The 20,473-nt window shown below is 42.7% G+C and overlaps 1 protein-coding gene across 2 annotated transcripts in view; it reads left to right on the top strand.

Moving 5' to 3' along the window:
• Positions 1-718: 718 nt before the first annotated feature.
• Positions 719-20,473, top strand: part of si:dkey-112e17.1 (uncharacterized) — a 28,630-nt gene continuing 8,875 nt past the window's right edge. The window contains exons 1-4 of one of the 2 annotated variants that reach the window (XM_060843906.1): positions 719-1,268; positions 14,354-14,405; positions 18,197-18,317; positions 18,823-18,956. In XM_060843906.1, coding sequence (XP_060699889.1) covers positions 802-1,268; positions 14,354-14,405; positions 18,197-18,317; positions 18,823-18,956 — 774 coding nt within the window. In that variant the 5' untranslated portion in view covers positions 719-801. Of the gene's footprint in view, positions 1,269-14,353; positions 14,406-18,196; positions 18,318-18,813; positions 18,957-20,473 lie in introns of both variants that reach the window. The other variant, XM_060843905.1, reaches the window with a different exon arrangement.

The following is a 20,473-nucleotide window of genomic DNA, read 5'->3' as shown; positions in this document are numbered from 1 at the left end:
GACCTGAAGCTGTCAATGCTACTGAGCATTCAATCTATACCCAGTGTGATCAAAAAGTTACCAGAACTAGGAAGTAATGATAATTATCCTCCAAACCATCATCCAGCTTGTTCTATGATGTGTATGATTCATTGAATAATTCATTCAAGGGGGTTCCACTGGAAAAGGAACCAGGAGCTGCAAGTAGTTGACAATCTTGGGTTGTCTTGGTGATTCCCTGCAATATTTTGTTTTCAGGTTTATTACACGTGTGGAGCCGTTGTTGATTCTGAAGCTCAAGGTATCATCCTCTCACCTGGCTTTCCCACAAGTTACGTTCCAGGCACTCACTGTTTGTGGCAGTTTTTCATCCCGGCTGGTGTGCGTCTTGTTTTGGAAGTTTTTGATTTCGATGTGTTTGAAAGTCTGCACAATGCTCAATCAGCTCCTGGGATGATAAATGGAGAGAGATCTGTTTCTAGGCCATCAGAGAAAGGGGGAACTGTCCAGACTCGAGAGTCCAACAACTTGTATCATCATGCAAAGGAGTCTGTTCAAGGTGAAAGAAAAAAGGTGTTGTTTAATGAGACAAATGCGTCTAATTCAAAAAGATTTGAAGGAGACTACTCTGCCCAATCCCGTAAAGCTAAAGACAAACACGTAGTGGCACAGGAAGAGTCTGCAATGTTAGAAATGGTTAAGATGCCACCATTAAAGCAGGATTTTTCAATCACAGACTCTTGGCTTGGCGATTTGAATAAGAATGATTCTGAAGAGTCAAATTTGAGTTATCCACTAACTGGTTTTGTCAATTACCAAGACATGAATGTAGACCCACAATCTGACAGCAAACGGGTCCAACAAGGTGGAACGAGGCTTGAAATTGACCAGCGTGAGATACAACAAGTAAACAGTTTGACTGAGGTCACAGTGATCCCTGTGACAAAAGTGACACCCCTCGTTCCTCCAGAGATCTGTCCAAATGATGTTTTATACATTTCGGACCTGATTACATTCTCTGCCCGATTTTGTGGAGCCAATAGCCCAGTCAACAAGACGTTGACATTTGGTTCTTCCCTGGAGATGGTGGAGGTGGTGGTGGAACTGATCACCACCACAAACAAGGGTCGTGGATTCATACTACTCTACCAGTTTAAAACTGGCGCAGAACCTGATCTTCAGGCTGTGATAAAGCACAGGGACCAAGACAATATGATTCATTTCCTGGTCATTGCTGGCATTGCTATCTTATCTACAGTTCTTCTGATTGCACTCTGTCATACCTGGAGGTAAGTTTAAACTCTATTAACTTCTCTCTGGTTTCTCAAAACTTTAAGAAAAATCTGTTCTAGAAACTAATTTTTGTGCTAAAGCTTTGAACAACTGTCATTGTTTGAGGGAGATGTCTTTCAGGATCCAGCTTCAAGATGGAGTTTGATTTAGAATAATAGGAAGTGCTGTATTTTGGAAAGCAAATCAGGGTAGGAATTATACACTGGATGGTAAGGTCCTGGGGAGTGTTGCTGAACAAAGAGACCTTGGAGTGGAGGTTCCTAGCTCTGTGAAAGTGGAGTCACAAGTAGATAGGATAGTGAAGAAGGCATTTGGTGTGCTTTCCTTTATTGGTCTAGAGTATGAAGGTCATGTTGTAGCTGTACAGGACATTGGTTAGGCAACTTTTGGAATATTGCAATTCTGGTGTCCTTCCTATTGGAAGGATGTTGTGAAACTTGAAAGGGTTCAGAAAAGTTTTACTAGGATGTTGCCAGGGTTGGAAGGTTTGAGCTACAGGGAGAGGCTGAATAGGTTGGGGCTGGTCTCCTTGGAGTGTCGGAGGCTGAGGGGTGACTTTTTATAGCGGTTTATAAAATCATGAGGAGCATGGATAGGGTAAATAGACAAGGTCTTTTCCCTGGGGTTGGGGGAGTCTAGAACTAGAGGGCATAGGTTTAGGGTGAGGAAAAAAATTTAAAACGGACCCAAGGGGCAACCTTTTCACACAGAGGGTGGTACGTGTATGGAATGAGCTGCCAGAGGAAGTGGCGGAGACTGGTCCAATTACAACATTTAAAAGGCATCTGGATGGGTATGAGAATAGGAAGGGTTTAGAGGGATATGGGCCAAATACCTGGCAAATGGGATACAGAGTCATATCTGGTCAGTATGGACGAGTTGGACCAAAGGGTCTGTTTCCATGTTGTACATCCCTATGACTTGTTTCCAATGTACATTTCCTAATCAAATAAAACTTCTTCATTTGAGAATACAAAGTGCAAATGAAGTATTATTGAATTGTAGTCACTGTGGTAGCAGAGGAACCTCAGCAGCTGATTTGAGTACAGCAAGCTTCCACAAACACCATTGTGATCCTGACGAGTTAATCTGCATTAGTGATATTGGTTGAATGGTTAACTACTGTCCCATGACACCATGTGGAACTCCCCTGGTATTCTTTCCGACAGTGACATGGGATATTTTATATTTACCTGAAAGGGCTTAGATGAGTCAGGTCGAGCACCCCTTTCCCTTTACAACCTGACGTGAGGAACCGATTGCATTTTCCCAGTAAAATGAGCAGTGTGGAACACAACTACTATTTAAGGTTACTTTGAATGACCATCATCATATCCCTTTTGTTATGTTAATTTCTTGGTATGGATATGAATAAAGATATATGTACGATAAAAATAACTTAAAGTATTACACTTCTAATTGTTGATGGTAATTGGGCTGTCATGGGAATCTTTATTGAAACTATCTTAACTGAATCTGGCTTTGATAAATTTACACTCTCGATGCCTATTAAGTTTCAAAATAAAACACACCGTTGGTTTTCTTCTTTGGTATCTATGCTGAAGGCACTCCTGTTGGCACTCCTGTTGTACATTAAGAAATCATTTAGGAAGAAGCAAGCCTGTGCACTGTTGAATGATGATGGGACTTGGGTTTCAGGCCATCTTCATTCAGTGAGATCTTCCCATAGATCATCAAAAAGATGAGTCGATAAGACCTAGGAACAGAAATAGACCATTCGCCCCATTGAGTTTGCTCCACCATTCATTGAGGACATGACTGATCTGATAATCCTCAACATTTTCATGTCTTTTCTCCAAAACCCCTGATTCCCTTCCAGACTAAAAATCTGTCATCTCGCCTTGAATATATTTAATGACCTAGCCTCGATAGCCCTCTATGGTAAAGAATTTCACAGATTCATAACCCCCGTGAGGAGAAAAGCCTCCTCATCTCTGTCTTAAATGTGCAACCCTCTATTCTGAGATTATGCCCTCTGGTCCTGGACCTTTCACAAGGGGAAGTAACTTTTCTGTACCTAACCTGCAAAGTCTTTTAAGGATCTTATATGATTCAATAAGATCACCTCTCGTTCATCTGAACACCCAGTCCAGGCCCAACCTACTCAATCAATCTAGGGTAAGCAGTTTATCTGTTAACTGGAGTTTCTCTGTTTCTCTCACCTTGTGTCATTGATTACTCCTGTCCCAGAGACTGCACTATCTCCACGCTTTGGAAGTGCCCTCTGGAATCCTGTGTGATGTGTGTTCTCAGGCCTCTCTGTCAGAACAGGAATTTGCACCACACCCCTCTGCTGCTACTTGTGGAATGTGTTGAGCCTGGATTGGATCCTATCTTTCTTTCCCCTCCCCTGAGGAGACAGAACAGTGATCCTCCAATCAGGATACATCACCTATTGGTCAGAGTCCAATTAGTTACAGCTCAATGGATGGGATTTCTGAGGGGACTCTTTGGCATCTGATTCATGCATTGGATTGCCCGGTGGCTGATTGAAAGATCCCCTGTAGAAATTCTGACCCCTCCAGATGTTTTTTCTGCTGGCTATTCCTGTGGTTTTGGAGTCAGCCCGGGTGCTATATTGAAAACAGGTCCCAGCCCAACCTTAACACAAGAACTTCACATCAGATGTACTGATTGGATCACAAGGCAATTTCCTGCCAGGAGCAGTACGTCTAGACCTAGAACTCAATCGTATAACTTCTCTAGTCAGTAATTGCCTCCAGCATCCTGAAAAATTAGGCTTTCAGCAAAGGTTAACCGATTCCAGATGGAATAATCTCCCAAGCTTTGAATTGTGACCGCTTTGACTGACATTTAGATTCCTGATCATTTTTCCTCTCTCTCTGTCTGCTGTACCTTCCCCACTCAAAACAATATTGCTGCATCACGATTGTACTTCAATTAATTGTTAAATGTTTTAATCTGATTTTTAAAAATAGTTACAAATTGCACAATAATTATCTGCTCTGATTAGTCAGTTGTAGTTCTCAGATATTATGATTAAAATGGTCTCTGAACATAAAATGGAAGTAAACTCTTGCCTGGGTCAGCAATGTTTCTTGTCTTTTGTCTGTAGATTAGGAATTGGAAGAGGCCAGTCAGCTGCTGCAGTCGGTTTTGCCGTCCAGGGGCTGATTATCATAAGCTTGTGACATTTGAAATGTAAAAGATTTATTGCAGAGAAGGAGGCCATTCAGCCCTCCATAGCTATGCTGGAAATACTGATCTAGATTAATCTCCCTCTCCAGTCCTTGGTCAATAGCTCTCAATGGATTACAGCATCTCAATTGAAGAATTGACTGACTGTTTCCAGATTTTGGAATTTTCATTAGGTTTTGTGGAGGGTTTCTCTCTCCACTATTGCCTTGAGCTTGCCCAGTTTATTCCACTTGCCATAATCAGAAATACCCATTGCTACCTGGATATCCCTGGCACAGGCTCTAGACTTGGGCTGTTATACTCTCAGTGAAGGTTTGGCAGTCTGGCGCTGCCCTGCACATTTGCAGACATTCACCCTGGGCACTCTCTCACTCACTCACAATATCTTCCCTTGTTCGCTCTTGCCAACTTAACTGTGTCCCTTACACACCACAGACACACACACAAATGGGTGGACACTCCCAACCCAGTATGGCCTCTGCGCTTACTGAGTTTGGACACCTCACCATCTTTTGCCCAACTGCAGCAGCACTAACACCTGTCCACCACTTCCTCTTCCCTCAGTGCCTCCCTTCCTACCAGTTTCAATACTGATACCTTAGCAGCTACATTCTCGGCGTTACAGTCAGGCGTACTTGTCAGTGAGCACATTGCTGCCATGTCTCTGCACCTGGTCAAGCTGCTGGCATGGGAAGGATTGTTGGAGACCAAGCAGAGGGAGGACCCTTTGGTGTTGGCACTCAGGGACTTGCTGAAATGCACTGGAACAGTGGGCAGGTTTGTAAGGGCGCTGAGCAACTACAACAGAGAAATTGGTGTCTGCTTTGTCAGCAGGGACCTGGAGATCCAGGTGGTACACAGAGTTGACCTCTTCCAGAGAATTGCCAGGGTAGATCATGCTGGGCAGTAATATACAGGGTAGAGGACCCACTGCCTTGGACAACTAAGCATCTGGCTGCCTCCTTGGGAAGATTGGCAGCTGGCAGGAAGAGTCAGTTCCAGTTTGTTCACCAACGTGGAATGATCAGCCATGAAGCTCAGTGTCTGAGGAGCAGCTGTGTTACCTCTGTGTTGGGAATAAGGAATGTACAATTGAGCTGTGAGCACACCAGCAGTGGATGGAGGGAGTGATTTGTTCTGTGCGGGATGGGTCTTCGAGTTTGAGCTATGTGAGGCGATTCATAGGGCTTCAGCCTTACATAGCCCCCACCCACTGAAGCTCAAATGCACTTCTGTGCAGTGCTGCTCATTCAGGGCCTGGGGAGCTTCTATCCCAAGTGCTTCCTAAACATGGTGCAACATTTTGAAGGCAGTGTATTCCCAAAATTCCTCTCCGAACCTTTTTCTAAACCTTCTATCAATTACTAACACCTTGCTACACACTCTTTAAGAAGTACTTTGAGCCGACCTGTTCAGACATGTTATGACACACCTCTAGTGCAAGTGGGACTCGAACTCTTCTGGCCCAGAGGCAGGTACAGTGCCACTGCACCCCAAGAGCCCCAGGTGCCTCAATATCCCTGGTTACCAACACTACTGATTTCCAGTGATGATCCTCCCTCTTTGTTTTCCCTGTCTCCCCCACTATTTGTTTATGTTTTTTTCTCTGTCTCTATCTGTCTGTCTTTCTCTCCCTCCCTCCCCCTCCCCCCTCCATTTTTATTTCTTCTCCCCTTCCCACCCTCTTTTTGTTTTCCTGCCTTTTCCTAACAATTTCTTTTATAAATTCCCTAAAATCTGAACTAAAAGCAATCCTTAAGCTTTTGTGTTTTGAGATAATCCATCTCTGTAATCTCTTGAAGTTAAACCTTGGAACCTTGGTAACATTCTGGTCATTCGATATTACAATCTCCCAAGGCCGATCTGTCTAAGCTGTGGTTTCTGATGATCTGTACATCATGTCTAGCCAGGGCTTTGTACAATAGCAGCAAAACTTCCTTCCTTTTATAATTAAAGGACTTGAATATAAAGTTAACATTCAGTTAGTCTCCTTGTTTTTGTACCTGATGACAGGTAATTTAGTAAATATACCTCTAAATAATCATGCTGCTGCTTCTCATCATTTGAGAGAGATTCTAGTTTCTAGATCCAAAATAGAGGACGTTATTTCACTATGTCTACTGCAGTCTTGTACATTCAATTAGTCTTTTCATTTCTCTTTATAATTTTATACTCTGCTTTAAACTAATTCCTGTGCCACTGATCATTGTGTCATTAGAAAAGATTTCTATTGTCTTATATTAATAGATATAGTGGATAATTAAGGCCCCAGGACAATCCTTGTGGGACCACTTTCCCCTTCCTGTCCATTTGAATGCAGTTGATAATAATGTAAACACCACTCAGCTATTCCCGTGTAGGTTTGGGAAGTCTTATGTCTCACATGATTCAGAGGAATACTTTGATCAGTTGTGCATCTTACTGCTCAGCTCCCTCCAGACATCACTCTGGTCAAATCTGAAACAACTGGAATGATTCCAGTTGATGAGTAAACAAAGCCCAGTTTTGTGCTAGTTGGCTGTTTAATTAGAGTTGGTAAAATTCCTGCAGCACCCTCAACTAGACCTGTCCTAGAAACCTCATCCTTGTTTCTGAGGTTAAACAATTCCCACTGGATCAGTCCACACGTGTGTACAAAGTGCTTACCACTGCCCCCTACAGCATGACTGACCAGGGGACCCACCTGCTCATGTGCCTGCCATCTTGAACACTGGAAAAATGTTATAGTCTAATCATCACTTTCAGTGGCCAACAAGTCTCAGCACAGATCTTGAATCTAGAATTTCAGGCCCAGAGATAAGGGTCCCTCTACCCCTTGTGCCACAAGACTGCCTCCTCCCCTTGTCTGTACATGGGGATTCCTCACAGAAGACTGCCCTACTTAGTCTGTTCCTTTGCCCTGTTTTAAGAGATCACATTGCTTTGGCCTCTGGATGGAGTGTCAGAATTATGATTCACAACGGGAGAGAACATGCAAAATTCCGGGGACTGAGTCACCGAGCCAGTATAGAGATGGGCCAGAGCAATTTTGGGTTAGTGTTATATGGCTTGATAATATTTTTGGCTTGATAATATTTTTGGCTTAATGAGGTGTAATTTGTCCTTTTTTTTAATGAGGAAAAGTTGAAACAGAGGTACCATGTGGTTGTCATCTCAAAACCAAGAAAGTAAACAGCTTGTGAGACATTGTGCTTTTTTAAGTTGGAACAATAGAAGTTGCCTAAATGGGAGATTGATCCCACCCACAGACCTAAGTTTTTAGTTTTAGCTCTCAGCAGTTGCTGGGGTCTTGAAGCTGGATCTGGAAATTTCTATTCTTCTCTCTGTTATAGCTAAAAGCTGGGGTCCTTTTCCTGCTGCTGGAATTGCATGTTAGACAATCTATTTTACTGAATTTCCCTTTGCCAAGGGTGTGTTTATGGCATGTTACTATATTGGAACCATTAGCTAATCATAGACTATATATATTATTTTGTTAAGCATGCCAATAGTTACAGTCAAGCTAATTCTTTTTATTTTGTCTGTATTTTACCTCTGGTGTAAAAATAGTGTTGCGCTTAATGTTGAGTAGTTTGACCAACTGAACTGCATCTGGAATACAATGCCTTATACCTTAAAATGAGAAAACGTTGGGGTCTACACTATTTTCTTAATATACTTTGAGGGGCTTTGGTCTGGTCTATAACAGTGAGACTGACTAGAATGACTAGTTTGATTTTGTTTTTTCCTGCCCATCTTCCTCTTAAATTAAAATGTGAGAATGAAAGACTTAGATTATTCTTTCAGAGCCCTACAGCATTCCAAAACACTTCACAGCCAATAAATATTTCTAACTTGTGATTGCTTTTGTAACATAGGAAATACAACATGGTCCCAGAAACAGCCCAATGTGATAATGAGGGGATCATCTGCTTTTCATGATGCTAACTGAGGAATGAATAGTGGCCAAGAGATCAGGGAGAAAACACCTTCTCCTCTTTGGAATAATGCCATGGGAGTATTGTACATCTTCTTGAGATGGTAGACTTGGTTTAATTTCTCTGACAGACCATCATCCCCTCAGTACTGCATTAGGGTGAGTTTGGAAACTGCTGTCGAAGACGCCTTGGTGAGTTGCTGAGGTGCATCTTGTAGGTAGTCCACACTGCTGCTACCAAATAGTGTTGGAAGGAGTGAATATTGAAGATGGTTTTGATGATCAGACAACTGCTTTGTTCTGGATTGTGACATGCGTTTCAAATGCTGTTGGAGCAGCACTCATCCAGGCAGGTATTCCATCAGATGAGTTGTGCCTCGTATTGGAGATGCATTACTTGCTGCAGTACTCCTAGCTACCAATGTTCTGTAAGCTGCAACTTGACCTCCCAACTCCTGTACTTAATACTCTGACCAATAAAGGAAAGCATACCAAATGCCTCCTTCACTATCCTATCTACCTGCAATTCCACTTTCAAGGAGCTATGAACCTGCACTCCAAGGTCTCTTTGTTCAGCAACGCTCCCTAGGACCTTACCATTAAGTGCATAAGTCCTGCTCTGATTTGCTTTCCCAAAATGCAGAACCTCTCATTTATCTGAATTAAACACCATCTGTCACTTCTCAGCCCATTGGCCCATCTGATCAAGATCCTGTTGTAATCTGAGGTAACCTTCTTCTCTAGACCACTGTTGGAATATTGCATGCAATTCTGGTCTCCTTCCTATTGGAAAGATGTTGTGAAACTTGAAAGGCTTCAGAAAAGATTTACAAGGATGTTGCCAGGGTTGGAGGATTTGAGCTTTAGGGAGAGGCTGAACAGGCTGGGGCTGTTTTCACTGGAGTGTTGGAGGCTGAGGGGTGACCTTATAGAGGTTTAGAAATTCGAGGGGCATGGATAGGTTAAATAGACAAGGTCCTTTCCCTGAGATGAGGGAGTCCAGAACTAGAGGACATAGGTTTAGGGTGAGAGAGGAAAGATATAAAAGGGACCTATGGGGCAACATTTTCACACAGAGGGTGGTACATGTATGAAATGAGCTGCTGGAGTAAGTGGTGGAGGTCAATACAATTGCAACATTTAAAAGGCATTTAGATGGGTATATGAATAGGAAGGGTTTGGAGGATATGGGCCAGGTGATAGCAGGTGGAACTAGATTGGGTTGGGATTTCTGTTCAGCATGGATGGGTTGGACCATAGGATCTATTTCCGTGCTATACATCTCTATAACTCTACTGACCTTCCTTTGTAGACACAGTATTTATACAGCTGGTCCAATTCAGTTTCTGCTCAATGGAATCCCTATGATGTTGGTAGTGGAGTGTTCAGTGAGGAGTCTCAAATGGTGCTGAACGTTATGCAATTATTGGTGAACATCCCCAGTTCTGACGTTATGATGGAGGGAAGGTCATTAATGAAGCAGCTGATGATGGTTGGGCCTATGACACTAACCTGAAGAACTTCTGCAGAGATGTCCTGGAGCTGATGACTGACCACCAACAACCACAACCATTTTCCGATGTGCCTAATACAACTCTACTTTTAATGGGGTTATTGCATGACACCTAACTGAACCCTTTCATAACCATAAGAAAACTGCTAAGAGCCTTCTCTTACCTAGAGGAAAGATTCCCCCCCGCCGTGTCTCTCATTGCCTGACTAGCCTGGAGCTACATTGTCATTCTCTCCCAGTCACTGGGTGGAAATCCCTGGGATTCCCTCTCTAACAGATCTGTGGACTCCATGTGGACCACATAGCTCAATAAGGCAGCTCACCACCACCACCTAGAGGACTGTTGAGCAACATGCAGCCACTCTGAGGGTCTGTGTTCAGCATGCCCACGTTGTTCCTCACATTCACTTCCAGTTCCAGAAGTCACTGCTGCATATGGACCTCAGAGGTGCTTTCAGAAGAAAATATATCAGAGGGAATGTACCAGTAGAGGATGGGCAATAAATGTTTAATGTCGGCAATGCCTTCATCCTATAAAGAAATAAAATGTAGAGTATTTCAGTCTTTTTGAACAATAACATTCCTTTGATCCAAGCGTTAATAGGGTTTCTGGGTGAAATATAATTTTATTGGATGCTTGTGCCTTCTTATCTGTCATTGAAGTTTTGTATCTAGCATGGGAGCTCCATCTCCAAATGCATTAGTCTCTGTGTACTTGTGTGGACCAATGTTTATGGTTCAACTAATATCACTGAAGCTGATTGTTATCTGGTTATTGTTGTATTGCTCTTTATGAGAGCTTGCAGTATTCACAATAGATGCAATGTTTCCTAAAACACTTAAAAAAAAAAGCAAAACAAAGTTGCTTATTAGTGTAACATGCCCAAAAGTTCTTTTGAGAATGTAAATGGTACCATATAAAGGCATGTCTTCCTTTGGTGTAGAATGAGTACAGTACTTTGTGCAGAGATCGGCTCTCTGGTTTCCCATTGTGAAAGAAAGGTGCTCCCTCATGGAATTACAGTGAACAAGGTAGTGATTAAATTCAGCACAAGAGCTTTTGTTATGGGTCATTGCTTAACTGGAACTGTTTGTTGCTGGGATAATAATGCAGTAGGAGGAGCCCACGGGGGCTAATTGTGTTATTCAAGGGATAATGCAGCAGCACTTGCGATGCATTTTAAAAACTCAAATCAATTTGTCATGTTCTATGAGAGAGACCTCCCACACAGTTCTCCAATTCAGATTGCTTTGCAATACTTCGTATCCAGTTTAACACCAAGGAAGAAATGGCAGATAGCTGAGAAGTTTATCCAATGATTGAAATGTCTGGCCCCGTCCCCATGTGAGCATTTAGTTGATTTTCAGTTGGGCAGCAGTGCACATGAGACAGTTAAAATGCAGAGGAAACCTCTCTGATGTCCTTGCTTTTGATTGAGCCTGTCACCCTGCTGCAAATGAACAAATGTTGGATAAGGACAAGTTCCATGATCCAAAATACCACCAACATGATCTCAGTCTGGTCCTCTACCAAGAAAAGCCAGTTGGGCAAAGAATTAAAAGGAGATGAAATGGAATCCCTGATCACCAGAAAGATTGAACGCCTTTGGGAATGTATGGAAAACAGACCACCAATGGCAGTGGGTCGATGGGCAGATGGTTTACGCAACTACAGTCCCTCAAAGAGATTTCCTCACATTCCCAATCTGTGGGTGTGCCACAGGGCTCTCTGTTCAGTGATGGGAAAATCTGCAGGACTACAGTTCACTGTAGTCACACAAGCAAACTTCCCGGCTCACTGAGCAATGTCCAGTACACCATTTGCAGTAGTGTTGGGCAGGAATGTGTGGCAACTCTACATTTGTGAGTCTGTTCCACTGTTCATAAAACCATAAAGTGTAGGAGCAGAAGTAAGGCATCTGACCCATCAAATCTGCTCCATCAAAGATTTAATGAGTTTACAACTAATCTGATCATGCTCAACTCCACTTTTCTACCTTTATTATCCTCAATTTCCTTACCGATTTAAAAATCAGTCTATCTCAGCCTTGAATATATTTAATAACCCAGCCTCAACAGCCCTCATTCCTTCTCATCTCTATCTTAAATGTACAGCCCCTCATTCTGAGGTGATACCCTCTGGTCCTAGATATTTTCACAAGGGAAGTCAGCTTTCCACATCTACCCTGTCAAATCCCTTAAGAATTTACTATGCTTCAATAAGGTCACCTCCAGAGTAAGGAAGGGATTGAAGAGGTCATCCTCAGGCTGATCACAGAGGTTAATCTGCCTTCCCATCACTGCCCCCTGCTGGCTGGCCACCAAGTTGCCTTTTCCACCGACCAGTTAATGTCAGGGATTCTCTGTGGAATAATCTGCAGCCCTGGGAACTCTGAGTCAGAGGGACGTTGCATGTTCTGTGAACAAAGCTGGGTCCATTAACATCTTCCACCACCAGCTGGGATTTACCTATATTTATCTTATCATCTTGTTTTAATTTGTCATTGGGTGTCAGCGTCACTGGGCCAGGCTAGTATTTTTGCCCATCCCTTTTGTTCATGGGTCAGTTAGCAATCAACTGCTGTTGGTCTCTTGTAGGCCAGACCAGGTAAGGATGGCAGATTTCCTTCCCCTACAAGCACTAGTGAACCAGATGTGTGTTTGAGATAATCAGCACTGTTCACATGATCATCATTCAGTTAGCAGCAGGTTTCCAGACTTGATATTGTTTGCCTCTGTTATTATGGTCTTATTAAAAAGATCAATAGGCAGGAAGAACCAAATTGACTCAGTGTGTGCTATAAACTTTCTCCATTTCTAATCCTGGGCTATGAACAGTTCTAACCTGTTGGTATCATTGCCACATGCTGTTCCAATGACATTGACTGGCCATCTGCTCATTTGGCGAAAGCCAAATTTTCCTGAAAGAACCCCAGGTTTTTGCTGAGTCTGTCATTTGTTTGTTGACCATTTCTTGAACAAACAGCTTGGTAAGCTGGACAGAAAAGCTTCTCGGGTGTATGGTTGTCTGAGTGATGATTGTGAGAACCTGTGCCTTTTTTTAAAGTGGCTGATGAGGAAACCCTCCTACACGTCCAGTGCCTGCCAAACAGGCTGATAGTTGAACTGTTTGACCATGTTGTGATACACCAACCATTGCCTTAAAGTCCTGAAGTGGGACTTGAACCTGGAGTGTCTGAGCCAGCATTATGTCACAGACTTTCCGGGGTGTAGAGAGTTCCTGTCACTTGGTTTAATTGTAGAAATGTTGGTGTTATTAATGACGACAGTACAGTCTGTTGATAGACTCATATTAATGGACTACCTGTAAGATAAAGATCTGGAAAGCTCCCAAAATAATATAATCATGAAGCTAGAGGAACAAATCTGACATTTCATCCCAACTTTCCTCTTCCAAATGCTCATCGACCTACTGTATATTTCCAAAATATTTTTTCTTTTGGTTTTAATTCCTTCCATTGGCATTGGATTAGTTCAAATTTAAAGTACCCAAGATTGGTTGAAGGTAAAATCAGAGCAACATGTAATGTCCCTCTTCCACAGGCTGAGAAGGTACAATGAAGCAAATGGCTAAGCACTGATTCAGAGAGAAAATATATTGAACTGAACCAAGTCACTAAAACCGTCTCCCTTGTTTGACACAAAGTTCTGTTCAAAAAGAAGCAAGAGCCAAAAAAAAGGTATAATTAATAGTCTGGGCCATGGATACCAGGCTTACAGAACAGCACAAGAGGCAGATAAATATTTTACAGAGCATTCTCTTTGAAGAAAATGGATTGAACTGTCTGTGGAGAGGAGGCCAGGCCGTCTGAATTCGCAGTGGGAAAAGTTAACACCAATTGTTCACCTGACTTGACCCTTCTAGTACCACTCTGTTGGAGGTGCCAACTTTCAAATGAGACATTAAATTAGACTGGAATTCTGCCGATTCGCCAGATAACCCTTGATCAGTACCTAAAAAAAATCACACCATTTGTTCTTTACTTCATTGCTATGAGTTGAATCTTGCTATGTGCAGAGTGTCTGGCACAATTGTGACTACATTCTTTATTGGCTCTAAAATACTGTCTTGAGAATTTGTAGCCAGCATTTATTGAGAAGCCGGTGGTGAGCTGCCTTCAGGCTTTTGCCCGAAACATCGATTCTCCTGCTCCTAGGATGCTGCCTGACCTGCTGTGCTTTTCCAGCACCACGCTCTTGACACTGCCTTCTTGAACCACTGCAATTCATGTGGTGTTGGTTGACCCTTGAGAGGGAGTTTCAGGAACTTGACCAGCAACACTGCAGGAACAGTGATGTATTTCCAAATCTTCTAGATTTGTTTATGGTGCTATACAAACATAGTTCATAATTCTGTCTTTGTCAAAGAGCTGAGTCTATGTTTTCCTGCAGATTTCAGTTTTCCCTTTTGAGCTAATTGACTAAACCAAAGTTTTGTATTTTTCGTTCAGGAAAAAGGCTCATTGTAAAGGAAGTCATTCCCATTGCTCAAGAAGTCGAGAGGTAATGTTTAATTTAAGGTATTGGTCTGATTTTATAAATGGCCTTTTTTTTAAAAAAAAGTTAATGTTTATTTCTGTTCTATTAGTGATATGAAGGGAGAAAACATGTTCTCGCAACAAATATTTCGGATTTGGAATCTGCTGCGTGATAATGTGGTGGTGGATACAGATAAAATTATAGTTTTCAGAAAGGAGTTGGATAAATATTTGAAGGAGAGAACATTGATTGGTTCGGGGGAAAGAGTTGGAAGAGTAATCAACTGGATTAATTTGTGATAATGGTGCAGTCTCATGGGCTGAATGGCTATTATGAGGTCATCATTTGGAAAGAGTTACTGTTGAAGTTGCTCCATCCAATCTGCTGATAGAGCAGTTTCTGGGTGGAGAGTTGGATATTCTTGCAAAGGGCTGAAAATGTGTTGCTGGTTAAAGCGCAGCAGGTCAGGCAGCATCCAAGAAACAGGAAATTCGACGTTTCAGGCACAAGCCCTTCATCCTGATGAAGGGCTTATGCCCGAAATGTCAAATTTCCTGTTCCTTGGATGCTGCCTGACCTGCTGCGCTTTAACCAGCAACACACTTTCAGCTCTGATCTCCAGCATCTGCAGACCTCACTTTTTATTCTTGCACAGGATCCTGACAGATACAGATGTGTCTTCTATGGCTGCTGATGATTATAGTTATGCCAAACTAGTTAATATTGTTTGTTTCTATTGCTTTAATGCCATAAATTACATACTTTCTTTTTGTAAGACAAGTACTTCTTGTTACCCACTGGAGAGTCTTTATTCTCTATCATTGATAATAATACAGACCCTTAGCCTGTAAAGGAGGATTGGTGACAGCGAGTGAACTCCTCTACATCAGGGAGACAGGACAGCTTTTTACGGATTGTTTCAGGGAACATCTCTGGGATACCCGCACCCACCAACCCCACCGCCCTATGGCTGAACACTTCAACTCCTCCTCCCACTGTGTCAAGGACATGCAGGTCCTGGGCCACTTCCATCGCCAAACTGTTACCACCCAACACCTGGAGGTGGAAAGCCTCATATTCTGCCTTGGGATCCTGCAACCATACGGGATAAATGTGGATTTCAACAGCTTCCTCATTTCCCCTGCCCCACATTATCCTAGTCCCAAGCCTCCAACTCAGCACTGCCCTCCAGACCTGTTCATCACTCTCTCCTCTGACCTATCTCTTTCTCTCTCTCCTTCATCCATTTATTGCTTTCCCAGCTACCTGTCCCTGAACCCCAGCCCCCTCTCATTTATTTCTCAGCCCTGACCCACAAGCTTCATTCCTGATGAAGGGCTTATGCCTGAACCGTCAATTCTTCTGCTCCTTGGATGCTGCCTGACCTGCTGTGCTTTTTTAGCACTACACACTGAACTCTGAGCTCCAGTATCAGCAATCCTCACTTTCTCCGAGTACGGCACAGAGAATGAGACTTGTAGAGTTGTAAATGATCATAGCAGAAGGAAATCAGCCAAAGCAGCAGAGCCTCCAGTATCCCAGGAGTGTGACAGGCAAAGTTAGAGGAGTAGAAGGGATACAGATGCATGCCACTGGGCACATTAGCAATAGGAACCCCCCCCCCCGCCAACCCACCTGGCGATTCCAGCACATCTCCGCTGCTTTTCTACAAACAGGGACAGATGTGAAACCAAATCAGGAACAGGGTTGTGAAGATTACCAGCACCAGGAGTATTTTGTGTTCATGCTGATGGTGGAGCGTTTCACTTACTAGCAATAAAATCTGGCGCTGTTTGTTCTTCACCACCTGCTACTGATGAGAACTCCACAAAACCTTACCGTCCATGAACAGAGCGGATAATCTAAATTCTCATTAATTTAATGGTCCGAGCTGCAAACCTTAGCAAAACGTGCAGTAGAGAATAATGTTTTCATCCTCTTCTTGTTTAACTATTTGACACTTTGACCTCCTACCACTTACTCCAAGATACCAGCAACAACAAAACATTGCATCACATCTCCACTGGCACAATTAGCCCAGGTATGAAACTGCCATGTTCTTTGTGATCTCATCATCATATCTCCCACCTCCAGTAATTGGTCATTTTTTCCAATACCAATATGTTTATGGCTAATGTTTGAGTGATAAATCAACAGTTAAATACCAAAATCTCCTTTCATGATCATTTTTATTTTTCTCTCCAGATTTCCTTGCTGTTATTTCCAGGAGATTCTATCTTTAATTCCAGGTCAATTATTTCAAGGCCTCAATCTGGGTTTCCACTACCTTTTTATACATAAGGGATGGAAATGACCGCTCCTCTGCTGTTTTCTTCTGTGTCTCTCTCTGTCTCTGTCTCTCGCTCTGTCTCTGTCTCTCACTCTGTCTCTCGCTCTCTCTCTCTCTCTCTCGCTCTCTCTCTCGGTGTCTCTCCTTTCTTTTCCTTCACCAAAGACAGCAATCCTCCACAGAGTTAATGTTGTTGCTGCCCTTTTCCTCACAGGCCCTCGCCGCCACTTGATGGAATTGCAAGGTCATGGGTTCAAATCTTACTCAGAAATTTCAGGCTGACCCTTCCGTGTAGTGCTGATGGGGCGCTGCATTTCTGGATGAGATGATAACCTCTTGCAGGTGTGAACAATTTTTCTATGGCACTACATTGAAGAACAACAACAGTCCTGGCCAATATTTATCCCACAATCAGAATCTCATAGAAAGTAGGTTGTCTGCCCATGATCAAGTTTCTGTTCATGGGAGATTGCTGTGCACCAATTAATTGCCACATTTCCTAAATTGCAATGGAAGCAACACTTCAGGTACGGTCAGTTCTGCTGTTAATGCACATTTCAACATGAATTGGCTTTACCACAATTGAAAATTTAGACAGTCATTTGTAAAAGATTAGCTTTCCTTACCTGTAGTGGTGATAACACGAGTCTGGTCCTCTTGGTATACATGGCATGGCTATTACGTGATTTTCTTATGATGCTAGATTGCACAGGAACAGAGCTATCACATTATATCTAAACAGACTATACTTCATTGTAAGCTTTTGGGATATCTGGTAATCACTAAAGATACTGTTTAAAAAACAACTCCTTTTCTACCCGACCAGAGGTTCAGATGATTGAGATCGCAGTTGAGAAGAGCCAGTTAAAAGCATCAGCAAGTCTGGACCTGTCGGTCTGGCCTCCCAGTCCCAGCTAGCTTCCTTGTCCAGGTTTTGACTGTAAGACCCAGTGTCTATATTGCCAACAATGGTTATAATCCGTTCAAAAAGGGAGCATGTTACCCTCCGATTTGGGAACTGGTCCATTCTGAAAGGGAAAGAACAAAGAAACCATTGACTTTCTACTGAAGCTCAATTGAATTATTCAAACAGGCCTTGTTTCTTGTTTCTAGTATGCATTCCCAATTCACAGCTGTGTTGACTGGTTCAGCATTTATTGCCAATCCCTAGTTGCCCCTGAGAAGGTGGTAGTCAGCTGCCTCTTTGAATCACAGCAGTCCATGTACTGAAAGTAGTTGCACAATGCCCTTAGGGAGGGAGTTTCATGATTTTGATCCAGAGACCCTAAAACAATGGTGATATTCCCAAGTCAGGATGGGGAGTGGCTCGGAGGGAGACTTGCAGGGGCTGGTGCTCCCATGTATCTGTTGCCCTAGTCCTTCCAGTTGGTAGTGGTCATGGATTTGGAAGGTTTTGAGTTACTGCGTTGCATCAGTGACCTTCTATATGAGGATTCCACAGCTGCAAAGGAATGTTTATCCAAAACTGAGTTGTTGCTTTTTCTCATTTTTCTCATTTTTTTAGAACGGGATCCAGAATTCTGCAGTTGATATTGGGGAAATGCAGCTCGTGTCTAACAGGTCAAACCAGGAGGTCTCGTTAGAAAATGAAAACAACAATCACAGCATTGGTCTTGGAGGAATGGGTTAGTATGTGTGGAGATCTGTTTGAAAGTACTTGAGATCTGGTTACAACACAGGAGGAGGCAAGGAAGTTCCTTTTTTCAATAGTGACAGCTGAACCATGAGTCCAAATGAATGTTACTGCCACTTATTCAAAATAATCTTTTTACCATTGAGTGCAGGAGGTGTTCACCATGTTTGTTCAAGTCACCTGGAAAAAGTGATGTTCCCAACATTCAGGAATTTCCATGCTTAAAAGAGGAATTCAAGTTTATGTGACTGTGAATTCAGGAATAAATAATATTTCTAACGGAAATTTTAAACTTTTGTAGAGAAATGCTGAAACAGCTTCTATGAAACTCACTAAAGATTTCAAATTGTTTGCTTAAATTTGAAACCACAGGCTTGAGACTTTTAAGAGTTTAAAGAGTTGTTTTAAAGCTCAGCTGTAGCAAAAATGTTCTGTGTTAATGAAGTGGTTTTGGCTTGTTACGAGTTCTCTGTAATTCCCACTCTGAGTTGTTGCAGGTAATTCAAACCGCACTGAAATGGAAGTGGCCTCCAGTGAGTCAGCAGTGACAGAGACTGGGAGCGATGAGATCTTTGTGATTTCGACTGGTCTCAGCCTGCGCAACTTACACTTCTCCAGCTTTAAAACAAAGGTACTTTGAAGATATTGGATGGAGGATAGAAGTTGAATCATCAGCTTATGAAATACTGAACTTAACACTCTTTGTTTTCAAACCACCTTTCTTGGGCTATATTTTTACCTTCATTATGGGGATGTTAAGCATCACTGGTATGGCTAGCACTTCTGCCCGTCCCAAATTGCCCCTTTGGAAGGCAGTGGTGAACTGTCTACTTGAACCACTGCAGGCTTTGGGGGGCACACATCCCTCATTGTACTGTTATGAGGGAATTTTAGAGATTTGACCCAGTCAAATGGGACTAGGTCAGATTGGGATGGCTGATAGGCATAGACGAGTTGAACTGAAGGGTCTGTTTCTGTGCTAAATGACTCTAAAAGTGATAATATCAAGTTGGGATGGAGTCTGGTTTGGAGCAATCTTGCTGGTGGTGGCCCCACATATCTGCTGCCTTTGTCCTACTTGATGGTAGAGGCTATTGGTTTGGAAGGAGTTGTTGAAGGAGCCTTGGTGAATTGCTGCAGTTCTTCTGTCTCAAGTTCTCTACCTTGTCCTCCACCCACCACCCCCCACCCCCCCACCCAAGTTGCCCTTCCTTCATAAAGTCTGTGAAGGTTTCTAAAATCTAAATGTCCCACTACCCAGGTCAGTATTTATTTATTGTCTTTCATCTATTATTTAAATTCAACCTTTGGGTGTGGGAGTCTATGGTCAAGTCGACAAATTGGCCACATTGAGGCGATGTTATGCATGAATGATTTTGCTTGGGCATTTACAAAATCAACTTGAACTGAAGAGTCCATTTCCATGCTGTATGACTCTGACTGTAAATCAGTTTGGAACCATAGTCATGTATTGACCCAGATCTCCAAAGGAGGGCAGTCTTCCACCCCTTAAATAATGAACACAGCTCCTAATGTCCAGGTTCTTGAGTTCCTGATTCATCTTGAGTATTTTGTGGAAGAACAGGATAGTGCAGGTAGCAGCAGTGCTGCCTTTGAGTCTGTTCAAGTTTAATTGAAAGGCAATCCAGTTACTTCCAACCACTCCTCACTCTTCAGCTGATGAAAGTTTGGGAGAAGATTTGTAGCTCGGGTGCTCGTTGTTGTGGTTCTGTTCGCCGAGCTGGGAATTTATGTTCGAAACGTTTCGTCCCCTGTCTAGGTGACATCCTCAGTGCTTGGGAGCCTCCTGTGAAGCGCTTCTGTGATGTTTCCTCCGGCATTTGTAGTGGTTTGTCTCTGCCGCTTCCGGTTGTCAGTTCCAGCTGTCCGCTGCAGTGGCCCGGTATATTGGGTCCAAGTCGATGTGTTTGTTGATAGAATCTGTGGATGAGTGCCATGCCTCTAGGAATTCCCTGGCTCCACCACCCAAATGTCTCGCATTTCCCTTCAAAATTCAGTTCACTTTTTAAAATTGATTGAAACCAGTGATGTTCAGCAAAAGTTCAATATGAACATTTAAACCCTGTTATAATATTTTGAGAATGGGTAAAAGATAAATCAAATTGAAGTGAAATAATTATTTGAGAA

Source organism: Hemiscyllium ocellatum, chromosome 24 (genome assembly GCF_020745735.1).
Source record: "Hemiscyllium ocellatum isolate sHemOce1 chromosome 24, sHemOce1.pat.X.cur, whole genome shotgun sequence".
NCBI classification, from domain to species: domain Eukaryota; kingdom Metazoa; phylum Chordata; class Chondrichthyes; order Orectolobiformes; family Hemiscylliidae; genus Hemiscyllium; species Hemiscyllium ocellatum.
This window is presented reverse-complemented; position numbering and strand designations above follow the sequence as displayed.